Raw genomic sequence first — 14,434 nt, forward strand, 5'->3', positions numbered from 1 at the left:
TACACCCCTGCCTGCAACCTTGGAGAAGCTGCTGCCAGTCTGTGAAGACAATACTGAGTGAGATGGACCAAGGGTCTGACTTGGTATATGGCAGCTTCCCATGTTCCTTTTCCTGGGGATGGGGCTGGTTTCCAGCACACAGCCAGGAAAACTTTCCATGCTTGCTTGTCATGGTAACCTGTAAACGGGTTCCGGGTCCTGGAGCTGCCAGGCCTGTCCTGGAAGGTTGGTTGCTGCCCTCGGGGTGGAGAGCGCCGTCCTCATCTCTTGACTCTGGTCATCTGGGAGGAGAGCTGGTCTTGCGGTGGCAAGCATACACTGTCCACTTTGTTCAGCAAGGTCTGTCCTGGTTTGCATTTGGAAGGGTGACTACATGCATGAGCACTGTAAGAACTTACCCCTGTGGGGATGGGGCTGCTCTGGGAAGAGCATCTGGCAGAACGTGCCAGGTTCCCTCCCTGGCAGCATCTCCAGGTCGGGCTGGGCTGGACTCCTGCCTGAAACCTTGAAGAGCTGCTGCTGGTCAGTGAGGACAATCCTGAGCTAGCTGGACCAAGGGCCTGACTCAGTATATGGCAGCTTCCTGTGTCCCTAACATCTGATCAGGGGTGTAGCTAGGGGAGAGTAGGCTGTGTCTGCCCCCTTTTCCTGGTGGTCCCTTAGCGTGCGGGAGATAATGAAGAAAATAGGGATGGATGGAGCTGGGGGGGGGCCCTCAGAAGCTTGGAGGCCCCGGGGTCTTTGAACCCATCCGCTCAATTATAGCAACACCCCCGCTTCTGACCCACTTGGAGCAGCATCATCTTGTTCAGGGGATTGGGCGACAGTGCCTGCTTGGCATGTAGAAGGCCTGGGGTCCAGTTCCTGGCGGCATCTCCAGGTGGGGCAGAGAGAGCCCCCCTGCCTGAGACTAGAGAGCCGCTGCCAGTCAGTGCCGACTTCCCTGGGCTGGGAGCAGCAGCAGCCGGACTCGGCCCGGCAGTAGAAGGCAGCGGCCCCCTCGTGGCCAGGGGCCAGGAGGACGCTCCGCCCCCTCCGGCCAGGAGCCGCTCGAGTCCAGCCCGGACAGCCCGCTCGCTCCTCCGGCCGGGGCAAGTTCCAAGGCAGGAAGTGGCGCTGCGCGCTACGCCGGCCGCTCTCTGGCCGCTGCCCAGGAGGGAGGAGACGCGGAGGCAGCCCGGCCGCGCGGGGAAGCCGCCGAGCCCCAGCAGCGGGCGGAGGCGGAGGAGGAGGAGCCGCGCTGCGCGCTGGGGGAGCCCGCCCGCCCGCCCGCCCGGCCCCCTTTGTTCCCGGGACGGAGCCCGACGACTCCCGGCGGCTCGCCTGCCTGCCTGCCTGCCCTCCTTCTCCTCCCTCCCGCCGAGTTGGGGGCGCGCCGCCGGAGCCGAGGAGGAGCAGCAGCATTAGCAGCGGGCCGTCGAGGCGGAAAGGCGCGCCCGGCAGCCGCAGCCGCAGCAGCAGCTCCTGGGAGCGACCCTGCGAGCTGCTGGCCGGAGGAGCGGGCGCCCGGCAGGAGCCCCTCGGCGCGGGCGGCCCCCGTGGTGCGCCCTCGCCCCAGCCCTGGGATGGCCAAGGCTGGCGGCGGCGGCAGCAGCAGCAGTAGCCGCGCTGGCGGCGCCTCCTCCGGCTCCTGCTCCTCCTGCCGGCGGGGCCCCCTTCGGGACTAGCGGCGCCGGGGCGCAGCAGCCGCCGCAGCCGGCGAAAGCCAGAAGCCCTCTGCGGACGGGCAAGCGGGGCGCGCGGCATGGAGGAGTGGCGGCAGTGCGGCCGCTGGCTGATCGACTGCAAAGTCCTGCCGGCCAACCACCGGGTGGTCTGGCCCTCGGCGGTGGTCTTCGAGCTGGCCCAGGCGCTGCGGGACGGCGTGCTCCTCTGCCAGCTGCTGCACAACCTCTCGCCCGGCTCCGTCGACCTCAAGGACATCAATTTCCGGCCGCAGATGTCGCAGGTACGTCCGCTGCCCCGCTCCCAGGCTGGGGACCCGCCAGCAGCCTCCTCAGTCTCTCCCGTTGCTTGTGGCAAGCGTTGTGAGGCTGCGGGGAGAGGCGCGCTCCTGGCAAAGTGGGCCAGGTGTGCTGGGGCGGGGGGGGGCGCTTCTCCCTTGGCGGCAGAGAGGGCCCCAAGATCTTGCCCCCCGAGGCACGACTGGCCCACCTTGCCTCATGGCATGGTCTGCCCGGGGTCTCTCGCCTCTAGTTGGGGGGCTTGAACCATCCGATCCCTTCAGGGATGGGCAGGCCACATGATGATGATCTCAGTGGGTAGGGGGTGTGGGGGTGTGGGGGTGATTGGAAAACAAGCATCTCATGTCCCCGAGAAAGCCATGCAACCACCTCTCTGCTAAACGCATGGATCGATTCCTTGCTGTGCTTCCTGACGATGGAAGCAAGGGTGGTTTTTCATGCTTTGAAATTCGGCGGGGCAAGGAGCCAGATCCAGCCTGTGGGATGTCAGTTGGCCATAGTTGGAGGTTGGCTTCCAAGCCTGCCTCCAAGAGGACACAGCATGGCAGAGGGCTTGCCAGAGGAGAAGGGAATATACTTAAGTCTCTCTCACTGTATTTGCCTGGATCCCAGACCCAGACTAGACTTTCCCCAAGTTTTTCAGTGTTAGAAACTGGGAGATCATCTTAAATTCAGGGTCCTCTGCCTTCTCTTTTACTCCTATATTGTAAGGGGGTTGTCTTAAATTCAGGGTTGTCTTCTATTCGGGTGAATACAGATACAAAATTTGGTTAGAGCGACACAATAGAAATCCTAACAGGGGAACCGGGAAACAGAATTCTGATCCACAGAATTCTTATGTGGTAATTCATCTTACCCAATGAAGAAATGAAAAACACTTAGGTCAGCTGAAAAACGGCTCTCAAGCAACCAGGAAATTCACTTAGACACTTCTCTGCTAGTGCAGGCACTGAACAGTGAATTGTTTTATTCAGGGCGCTTAATTCAAGAGCAGCTTGATTCGTTCTGCATAAATCGCCTAATCCGCTAAAACTCACATAGTTAATCAATTAACATTTCTTCATCTGGTGTGAGCCCCAAGTACTGAGGTGTGTGGGGGGGGAACTGTCCTTTTATTAGGTTGTAGGTGTGCTTTTAAACTTTATTTTAAAGAAGTACAAAAGGTGTGCGTGTGAGAGAGAGTTTCTGTTGGACTGTGCTTTATTTCAGTCACGATATTGACAGATTTGATCAATATCAGTTATTTGGTAGTATATATGCACCGTTTCAGCAGACTTGTCCCCATTTTTCAGAGGAGCTTGGGCTGAGAGGAGAGAAGGTACTAAAAGCTTGTGTGTGTGTGTGTGTGTGTGTGTGTGTGTGTGTGTGTTGAGATTTGAGCAGGGGGGGCATCCTGGCCCCATTACTCAGTTGCTTAGCTGCTGTGGATAGATCCTTAATCCATTTCTGAGCTCTGTGATATGATAACTTGTTGAACTGATTTGGAGAATTTGAAGAGTTTTCCTGAAGCTGCTTGTACTGGTGATGGTTCACCCCAGCATTTGTGTATCAGACTCCTGGCAGATTGGGAGATGGTTACGAAGGAATCTAGGGACGGCCCTTCCCAGTCCAGACCAGTAGCTCTGCTGGGTTTTGCAGTGAAGGGCTGCCTAGAGTGTGTTCCCTCTAATTTTTCTCATCTGTGTGCGGAATGAGTTTTGTTCTGGGTGGTGGTATCAAGGCAGGGTCTGCGCAGAGAGTGGGGCCTCCCTGGTTCAGCCTGAGCAGGATCTAAAACTAACTGAGCAGACATCAAAGAACACGTGAGCACAGGAACAGAGGAAGCGGCCATATACTGAGTCAGACCCTTGGTCCTTCTAGCTCAGTATTGTCTTCACAGACTGGCAGCGGCTTCTCCAAGGTTGCAGGCAGGAATCTCTCTCAGCCCCTATCCTGGAGATGCTGCCTGGGAGGGAACTGGGAACCTTCTTCTGCTCTTCCCAGAGCGGCTCCATCATCCCCTCAGGGGAATCTCTTCTAGTGCTCACACATCAAGTCTCCCATTCATATGCAACCAGGGCAGACCCTGCTTAGCTATGGGGACAAGTCATGCTTGCGACCACCAGACCAGCTCTTGTCTCACAGCAGGCTTGTGGCACGGCTCTGTGGGGTGGCTTGCCCTCAGCCCGTGGTGTGTGTTTGTGTGTGTGCGATTGGGGGGGGGGAGCTCCCTTTCCAAATTGAGCCTTGCAAGATTTGAAGGGGGTGTGGAAGCAGGAGAGAAGGGGCCAGCCACTGCCTCTCCTCTCCTCGTCCTTCCCGCAAGTATTGCAAGATGCCCCTTGCAAAGCTTGCCAGGGTCTGGTCGGTCCCAAAGAGATGCCTCTTTGCATCCCGAAGGTCCCAGGTTCAGCCTCTGGCAGCATCTGCAGACAGGGCTGGGAAAGACGCCTCTCTGAGACCCTGGAATGCTGCTGCCGGCCCGTGTAGGCTAAGGTGGGCACCACTCTGGCCCTCCTGTAGATGCTGGACTAAAGTTGTGTCCTTGAGTCAGTGTCGACTTGTGGTGACTATAGAGCCCTGTGGTTGTCTTTGGTGGAATGCAGGAGGGGCTGACCATTGCCATCTCCCATGCAGTATGAGAGGATGCCTTTCAGCATCTTCCTCTATCGCTGCTGCCTGATAGAGGTGTTTCCCATAGTCTGGGAACCTTCTGCTTGTAAGTCAAGCATTTCCCCACTATGCCACTGAAGGTGGTATAAAACTGAATGTACAGCCCTTGAATGACCACCTTTGTTAAACAGAGCCTCCATGTACAGAGGTACTCTACCTTCGTCTCAAACAGCCCATTGTCATCATCTTCATGCCCGGCTTGAGAGACATCTGACTGCCCCCTTTTGGAAACAGCATACTGGACTAGGTCATGGCAGTTCTGATGAAAAAAGGTGTCCCCGGTTTTTAATACCCCCCTCCCCAAATAAAAATAAAAATCTGGGCTAGCACCGTTTCTCCTCTGCCTGATGCAGCATTTCTCCCAGCCCTTTTAGGAGTCCTGCCCTCTGCCTTTCCTGGAAGGGTTGTGGCTTGTTGCCTGGTTACTGGTATGTGCTGATGGCAGACTCCGACTGAAGAACTCGGATTCCAAAGTTCCAAAGTGCAACTGCTTACGGTTAACATTTCACCCTGGGAAAATCTGTCCCCTTCTCATGCGTTCATCCAGAGGCACCACATTTGCAAGGAGGTTGTGGACTGACGTGTGCCTGCTGCAGCGCTCTGGGATTCGTGTGGAGTGTGGTTTCCATAGGTTCCCTTGCCAGACTGAAGGATGGAATGGTTAAATTCTACCTGCCCCTGCATTTGGGGGAGGAATGGGTTTTTTTGTTTTATAAAGGGAACCAAAACAGGCCCCCCCAAATAGAGTGAGACACATTCAAGGCTATAGGAATAATTGCAACGTTAATTTCTCTCCTAACTCTTAATTACTTGAGAGTCAGTGTGGTGTAGTGGTTAGAGTATTCCCCCCCCATTCAGCCATGAAACTCATTGGGTAACTTTGGGCCAACCTCTTCTCTCTCACCATAACCTACCTCACAGGGTTGTTGTGGGGATAAACATAACTATGTACACTGCTCTGAGTCTGGGATCCCTGGAGGAAGAGGGAGATATAAATCTAAAGATAAATTACATATGTCAGTACAAAAAAAAATTGATGATCTGATAGAGAAGACGGGTCCATTCATCCTTGATTTCTATACCAAGCTAAGTGTTGAAAGAGTTGCATCTATCATAAGCCATCAAAAATGTTTTGTAAAGCATTCGTTAGCTTCCTTTGTCTGTCTTGGCTGGACCGTTTTCTTTCTCCTCTAAATAGTCCTTCATGATTTTACCTTATATTATTTCCTGCCATTCCTGTGAAGAGACTGCCGCTCTGTCTCCCTTGTTCCTTTCCCAGTAACTGAAACGAGTCAGCGTTTTCCGGGGAAGATGAGCTGCAGAAGAGGACTACATTGGGGACTTTACTGCGGGGAGTTAATGTTCATGCAGGGGAAAATGTGGACCCTTATCAGTAACTAGATGGGCTGGAGGGCCGCTGGGACGAGAACAGGAGAACAGGGGAGATGAGCCAAAGACTCTTCTCCTACTCATCATCAGGGCCTTTTGGCAAGTCTTGTTGGCACAGATGCTGTCTGGCATTTGGGGACCCAGGTGGCGTGACTCAGGGCTGGATTTGGCCATGGGGTTGCCAGCTTCCGACTGTAGTGTGTGTGTCATCACTTATGCAGTGCAGAATGTGAACTTATTTCACGATGAGTATGTAAACTGGGCAATGCCTCCAGTGAAAGGAAATTCTTACGCTCTGCCTTGCACACCTTGATCTTTGCACTTTCCCCTAAATAAGTCATTTTCTCACCGTAACCGGAGACCTTGGCAAAGGAATGTCTGCTACCTAGGGGCCTTAATTTTTAATGTGTGCGAGAGGCAGAGTGAGTGGCTTAAAATTTTAATTTCTCTCTCTTTCCCAGTCCTGAAACTTGGGGTCACTTGAATTCAGCTGGCTGGCAATGTGTTCTGGAGCAAGAGAACGCTTCTTCATCCGATGCATTATTAACTTGTGAAAGTCACTCCCATGTGGAGAGCCACCAGCTCAGATGCCTTTTCAAACCGGAGGTTCTCATGGGGGAAGATTGGCTTATCAATTCTTAGCTAGGATAGCTAAACAGAAAACCCCAAGGAGGGGGCCATGGAATACTAGACACCTAGAAATTTATCCGAGGTGCCTAGTCTAGGATATTCAGAGGCAAGAGTTATTTCATACACTTTTTATTGTCCCCACACAGCCCCGTTTCTGTTCTGTTACTTGTAAAGGGCATAAAGCCCTGAATGGCTTGGCTCTGGGCTACCTTAGAGACTGCCTCCTTCTGCATGATCCCCACCCACATAGGAAGCTGCCGTCTACTGAGTCAGACCCTTGGTCCATCTAGTTCAGTATGGTCTACCCAGACTGGCAGCGGCTTCTCCAAGGTTGCAGGCAGGAATCTCTCCCAGCCCTATCTTGGTAAACCTGAATGTCATTTATGCAGTGCTCCTGTATAGGAATAGGGAGGGAAGACGTGACCAAGAGGTTCACGCAGATGAGACAGTAAATCTCTTCTGGAAAAGTTTGTATGGTTATGTGCAAAAAGACAAGAGTATCTCTTCTAAACAGCAATGGGATAAATTGTGGAAATGGATGTTGTACGTAACCGCCCCCCCCCCCGATTACCTGATGTGCCTTGAAATCCCCCATCCCCGAGTTACAGTACTACCCGCATATACTTCATAACCTTGTGGGTTTCCAAATCCTTGTGTGTAAATCTTTGTAGATATATACAAACAACCACTTTGTATATAATTGTGCTTTGGCAACGTACTGTTTGCTTTGGTAGTTTGTTGGTTCAATAAAAAAATCTCGTCCTATAATAAAATAAAATAAAATCTTGTCCTATCTTGGAGATGTTGCCGGGGCGGGGGGGACGGGGACTTGGAACCTTCTGCATGCCCACATACAGATGTTGTTCCAAGAGTGAGCCCATTCCCTGAGGGGAATATCTTACAGTGCTCAGACTTGTAGTCTCCCAATCAAATGCAAACCAGGGCAGACCCTGCTTAGCAAAGGGGACTATTAATGCTCGCTATGTGGAAAGTGGCAACTGTCTCTTTCTCTCTTCTCACCCCCCCCCCCCCTTGCTGGATGCAAGTAAACTATCCGATTGAGCAAACTACCAGGGAGGCCACAGGAATCCGGTGCCTCTTTCTGAAGCAATTTGAGGGAAGCGATTTTGCTATCAGAGTCTTGTTTGTGGATGATCTAGGCATTTGTTAGGCCAGCTCAGAGGACGTGGGGATCCCCCCCCCCACCTCCTTGATTTTTCAAAGTGCAGTCGATGGTAGATCAAGGCTTGTCATCTGGTGCAGCGCCTGTCATTCCTGGCGAGGGGTTGGGCCTTTCAGAAGGCTCTCCTCGCTCCTAACTCCCCGCCTATGTCAGGTTGGCTTGCAACACCAAGAGGAAGCAGGCGACCTTGCTGGGCAACCAGGAGAGGTCAGCTGGTGGACGTCCTTGCCGCCTGCCAGCGCTCGGGTGTGCTGGGCGACCTCGCAGCTTGCCCTGCAAGCGGGATGGCTTGGAACCGATGTAGGCCAACGCTGGTTGCTCCATTTCCAAGCTGTGACTTCCCTTTTAGGAACGTGTCACGTTTTAGGACCTCGGTCTCTGCAGGGCTACCTGATCCCACATCAACCGGTGCGGAGGTCATCTTTGGAGGCTCCGCTCTGGGTATCTCCGCATCTGAAGAGAGGCAGCCCGCAAGAGGGCTTTTTCAGCTCCGGTCCGTCTTTTGGGGTGCTCCCCCTGGGGAAGTTCATTTTGCATTTGATCATGGGCTCTCGGGCACCAGGTAAAGACCTTTCTCCGATGCCTTTTGCTCCTGTTACTGCTTTATGATGGCAGGGCTTTCATGCCAGATTTTCTTTCTATCAAGATTTACGGGTCTCTTTGATATTTTGCTTTTAAGTAAGGTGCCTGGCAATGGTGGGAAAGGAACTTTTTCCCCCTGTGTTTACTGTCTGGCCATCCATTTAACATCGCATGTAGCTAAGTTTTGTTCTGTTACCCCACAAATCCACCAACAAATTCTGATCAATTAATTAGTAACATACTTAGAATAGAAGCAGGAATGCCTGGGGCCAATAAAGAGTGTATGAAATAACGCTGCCTCTGAATATCCTAGTCTATCCTAGTCTGAGTCAGACCCTTGGTCCATCTAGCTCAGTATTGTCTACCCAGACTGGCAGCGGCTTCTCCAAGGCTGCAGGCAGGAGTCTCTCTCAGCCCTTTCTTGGAGATGCTGCCAGGCAGGGAACTTGGGACCTTCTGCATGCAAGCAGGCAGGTGCTCTTCCCAGAGCAGTGCCTATCCCCTAAAGGGAATCTCTTCCAGTGCTCACACATGTGGTCTCCCATCCAAATGCAAATCAGGGTGGACCCTGCTTAGCAAAGGGGACACTTTGTGTTTGCTAGCACAAGACCAGCTCTCCTCCCTGGCTCCTGGGATTTGTCAAGCCCTATATTGTGTTACTTTTTAATGTTAGTAAGCTACTCTGTATACTGTATTTCTTTTGAGGGGCGGGGCGGGAAGGCTAGAGGCTTATAAAATCATGAATAGTCTGGAGAGAGCGGCAAGAGGAGGATTTGCCTCCTACGTTTGTGTTACCTGGAGCTACCCAGTGAAGCTGATCTGCAGAGGAAGCACTTTTCCCACGCAATGTATAGCGAACCTGTGGAACCCATTGCCCCATGATGGATACATTCATGCATGAGAAGTTGCCAGTCGCTTAATGGGACCTCCATGTTCAGGAGGAGTATACCTATGAATACTAGTTGCAGGGAACAAAGAATGGAGGGGCGTCTGTCTTCTTCATGCCCTCCTCAGGAGCTTCAGAAGAGATCTGGCTGATGGCATTGAAAACAGGACCCTCGAGCTCTGGTCTGAGGCCAGCAAGCGAATGCTCATTCCGTCTCGGCCCTGCATCGTCCCATTTGTGGCCTGCCTTTGAATGGTGGCGGCGGCAAGAGCCGTTCTGAGTTCGAGGGCCAGCCCCACTGAACCTGCTGAAATTCCTTGAGAGAACAAATGAATATTTGCTCAAGTTTGGCTCTCTAGGGATTTTTACAAGCTAGTCCTGGGTGGAGAGGGGATGTGATGTGACTGCCAGTCTGGTAGTTAAGAACCTAAGAACAGCCCGGCTGGATCGGGCCCAAGGAGGCCCACCTCGTCCAGCACCCTGTTTCACACAGTGGCCCAGCAGATGCCTCTGGGGAGCCCACAGGCAGGGGGTCTGTGCATGCCTGCTCTCTGCTGTTAGTCCCCAGGGACGTCCTTGAGATAAGTCCAGGCGGGCATCAGCACAAAGGCTAAACTGTGGGATTATACCTTTGTTACTTCCTTGTCTGGAATAATGAGCACAGAAGCCACATTCTCAGTCATATTCTCTCTCAAACCCCTCCCCTCCCCCCCTCGTTTCTGTATCCCTGCTTGTGAATTTTGCTTCTCTAGCTGGAAGGCATCGTCTCACACTGAGCGGGAGGAGGCCATGGTCAACCCCTCCTGAATTCTACCAAAGACAACCACGGGGCTCTGTGGGCGCCAGGAGTCAACACCGACTCAACGGCACAACTTTACTTTATGCGCCACATTAGCTTAAATGGAGCCTCCATGTTCAGCAGCAGTTTGCCGTTAAATACCACTTAGCCAGGATAATAATAAAGGACTGGGGAGAGCTGTTGCCATTCTGCCTAGAGGCGTTGGGCTGGCCACTGTTGGGAACTGAAGCTCAGACTAAATTGGGATTCGTGAACCCAGGTCCCAAGATGTCGGACTACAACTCCCATCATCCCTGGCTAGAAGGTCAGGCGAGTTGTTGCCCAGCAGCACCTGGGGATGTTGAGAGCCCCGGGCTAAACTGATTTTTTTGGTCTGACCCAGCTCTTGCCACGCAGATTCAGCCCCCAGCATCTCTTGAGCAAAATGCCTGCCTGAAGCCATGGAGCGTTGCTGCCAGTCAGAGCAGGCAAAGACTGAGCTAAATGGGCCAAGGGTCTGACTCAGTAGGCGGCGGCTTCCTGCGTTCCTGTCTGCTGCTGCAAACTTCAAGGCTGCTGCTCAGGGAATGTAATAAGCATGATTACTGAAGTGCGGAAGGAAGAGGTTGTGAGACATCCATAAAATCACCCGGGACGAGCCTCTGCCTGCCGGCTTGCAATCTCAATCAACACAGGAGGAAAAGGAAGAGGTGGGTGGGAGAGAGACAGGCAAACGGGGCAAGGCGTGGGAGAGGGAGGGAAAGCGCGCAAGAAGCCTGGGAGGGACTAAATCACGTGAGGGCCTGAGGTGGCGGATCTCGGAGATAAGGGCTGTCAAAGAAAACTGCGGAAGATGGGAGACAGCAAGTGGAACCGCTGGTCTAGCGAAGGGAGTGGTTTCTGGAGCTTGCAGGGCTCTGAGAGGAGTACTAGGAAGAAGATTTAGGCTAGACGTTGGAGCTTGCCTGGCTGTGGAACTGCCTGCCTCATGCAATGGTGGACTTGGCATTACTGGAGGTTTTCTAGCAGAGGCTGGACGGCCGCTCCAGAGGTAGTGCTGGACTACATCTCCCATCATCCCCAGCCAGTTGTGGGGATCGCTTCCGACACTAAAAAGATATGACTCTATGGGGTATAAAGAACTATTAAAGAGAGATTTTTAAAAGGATAGTAGAATATAAACATTTAGAAGCAAGCTGTAGAATGTTATATTGGACACGGCAAGAGAAAGGAAGCCAACGTAAATTTAAAAAAGTGGAAGTAAAACATGGTCATATTTATGAGCAAGAAAAGAGGAGAGCTGGTCTTGTGGAAGCAAGCACGACTTGTCCCCTTTGCTAAGCAGGGTCTGCCCTGGTTTGCATTTGAATGGGAGACTTGATGTGTGAGCACTGTAAGATATTCCTCTTAGGGGGATGGAGCCGCTCTGGGAAGAGCATCGAGGTTCCAAGTTCCCTCCCTGGCAGCATCTCCAAGACAGGGCTGAGAGAGATTCTTGCCTACAACCTTGAAGAAGCTACTGCCAGTCTGTGCAGACAATACTGAGCTAGATAGACCAATGGCCTGACTCAGTATATGGCAGCTTCCTATGAGAAGAGTTGTGGAATGGAGTTCGGATAGTGCTTTTGAATCGGATGAACGGACATGAGCAAAAAGGGCGTTGACAAGCAAGCCTTGATCAAGAGAGTGAACAAGCATTTTAGCAGAATATTCAGAAGGTGTTCTTCCCAGAGCAGCCCCATCCCCTAAGGGGAATCTCTTCCGGTGCGCACACATGTAGTCACCTACTCAAATGCAAACCAGGGCAGACCCTGCTCAGCGAAGGGGACAATTCATGCTTGCTACCATAAGACTAACTCTCTTGTGGTAAAAATGTGGCTCTTCACCCAGGCTTTAATATGAGAATACAGTTTTTACTGCCCTCTTTCTTTCTTTCTTTCTTTCTTTCTTTCTTTCTTTCTTTCTTTCTTTACATTTATATTCTGCTCTTCTTCCGCGGAGCTCAGAGTGGTGGACATGGTTATTTTTATCCTCACAACAACCCTGTGAGGTAGACTAGAATGAGAGATACATGACTGGCCCAGAGTCACCCAGTGAGTTTCATGGTTGTTTCACGGGGATTCAAATTCAGGTCTTCCTAGTCCTAGTCCAACACTCTAACCACTACACTATGCTGGCTCTTCCAGCGTTCACACATGCAGTCTCCCATTCAAATGCAAACCAGGGCAGACCCTGCTTAGCAAAGGGGACCATTCATGCTTGCTACCACGAGACCAGCTTTAATATGGAGGTGAAAGAGAGCGAGGCCTGTGCCCCAATGAGTATACAGTCAGTCTCAATTTCAGTCGTGAGTGGTTTGTCTTTTGAAATCCTGGTTCTGGGAAACTTCATGTGTGTGTGCTCTCTTTAATGTGTGTGGGAGTTTATTGGATTTGGCAGAGAATGCTGTGTTAGCAGTAAATAAACATTATCGCTCCATGTTTTTTTGTTTTGTTTTACGTTTGTCTAACCAAAAGCATGTTGGTCTTCCTTCCCGAGTCTCTTTCTGATAGCAGATGTTTCACTTAGAGATCTCCAGCCTTCAAAACTCACACTTGCAGACAGGAGAAATGCCAGTTTCCCGCTCACTGTTGCTACGTCGCCACAAGATTGCGTTCCGTTTTGCAAGGAGGAGAGCTGGTCTTGTGGCAGCGAGCATGGATTGAACCCCTTGCTAAGCAGGGTCTGTCCTGGTTTTGCATTTGAATGGGAGACTGCATGTGTGAGTGCTGCAAGATGTTCCCCTTGTGGGGTAATGGGGCCGCTCTCGCAAGAGCACCTGCCTGTTTGCATGCAGAAGGTCCCAAGTTCCCTCCCTGGCAGCATCTCCAAGAGAGAGACTCCTGCCTGCAACCTTGGAGAAGCCGCTGCCAGTCTGTGAAGACAATACTGAGCTAGGTGGACCAAAGGTCTGACTCAGTATATGGCAGCTTTCTATATTCCCTAAGATCTTTCCTGGCTCTGTACTTGAGATCTTTTTAGGAGAGGAAAGCTGGTCTGGTGGTAGCAAGCATGACTTGTCCCCTTAGTTAAGCAGGGTCCGCTCTGGTTGCATATGAATGGGAGACTTGATGTGTGAGCACTGGAAGAGATTCCCCCTCAAGGGATGGAGCCGCTCTGGGAAGAGCTGAAGATTCCCAGTTCCCTCCCTGGCAGCATCTCCAAGGCAGGGCTGAGAGAGACCCCTGCCTGAAACCGCCAGCATCCTGCCTAATGCTGCGCTTGCACGAGGATGATGTATGAAGTCCGGAGTTCCTGACTAGTTTTGCACCACGCTGAACACGCTTATGCAAAAAATAGCAAAGTCTCTGGCATCACTCATTTTCTTGGGAAGTTTGTGCAATGGTGCAAAAGCGCATTTCAGGTCTCCTTGCACAACTGACACAACTTTGTCGCTGAAGCACAGGGTTGGGATGTCACCCGGCATTTGTAGCATGTGGAGAGCGGCACAAACGGGCCTCCAATTCCGTTAATAAATATTTAATGAATACATATGATTTAATAATGCTGTAATAACATTACCACCCAATGATTTATTTATTTAATAAATAAATAAATATTTACATTTCCATCCTGCTCTTCCTTCAAGCAGCCCAGGGGTGGTATACGTGGCTATGTTTATCCCCACAACATCCCTGCAAGGTAGGCTAGGCCGAGAGAGAAGTGACTGGCCCAGAATCACCCAGTGAGTTTCATGGCCGAATGGGGATTTATTTATTTTGTATATTTGTACACTGCCCCAAACTCACATCTCTGGGCCGTTTAAAACATACTTAGAGTAGAAATTAAAACATTAAAACCACAATTCCGGTTAAAAAGCGTGGGTGAAAAAATACGTCTTAAGAGGCTTTTCAGAAACTCAGAGATGCTCTTATGTTGAACATTCCAAAGCTTCGGGGCGGCCACAGAGAAGGCCCGTCCTGAGTAGCCACCAGACAAACTGTTTCATGGCTGAATGCGGATTTGAACTCGGGTCTCCCCAATCGTAGTCGAATTAGGGCAGGGTGACCCTGGGAATTGGGAGGGGGAAATGCCGGTCTATCGATGGCTACTAGTCTTGGTGATCAGAGGCCATCTCCAGCCTCAGAGGCATTGATACCAGTTGCAGGGGAGTAACAGCAGGAGAGAGGGCATGCACAAGAGGCCTGCGGGCTCCCCAGAGGCATCTGGTGGGCCACTGTGGGAAACAGGGTGCTGGACTCCATGGGCCTTCTTGGGGCCTGATCCAGCAGGGCTGTCCTTAGGATCTATGTAAGGATGTGTGCATTCATACAAACTTATTATGTGTGCTGAGGCCGATAGGCACAATACCCTCTGAGCTGGTCCGTGAC

The 14,434-nt window shown here is 51.9% G+C and overlaps 1 protein-coding gene across 7 annotated transcripts in view; it reads left to right on the forward strand.

Annotated features, from left to right (window-relative positions):
• Window positions 1-1,298: 1,298 nt before the first annotated feature.
• VAV2 (vav guanine nucleotide exchange factor 2) overlaps window positions 1,299-14,434 on the forward strand; it is a 268,700-nt gene continuing 255,564 nt past the window's right edge. For 2 of the 7 annotated variants that reach the window (XM_053282176.1, XM_053282177.1), the window contains exon 1: window positions 1,325-1,948. In XM_053282176.1, the coding sequence (XP_053138151.1) occupies window positions 1,745-1,948 (204 nt within the window). In that variant the 5' untranslated portion in view covers window positions 1,325-1,744. Of the gene's footprint in view, window positions 1,949-14,434 lie in introns of all 7 variants that reach the window. The other 5 variants (XM_053282180.1, XM_053282182.1, XM_053282181.1 and 2 more) reach the window with 4 other exon arrangements.

The sequence above is a fragment of the Hemicordylus capensis genome, chromosome 17, assembly GCF_027244095.1.
Source record: "Hemicordylus capensis ecotype Gifberg chromosome 17, rHemCap1.1.pri, whole genome shotgun sequence".
Taxonomy (NCBI): Eukaryota; Metazoa; Chordata; class Lepidosauria; order Squamata; family Cordylidae; genus Hemicordylus; species Hemicordylus capensis.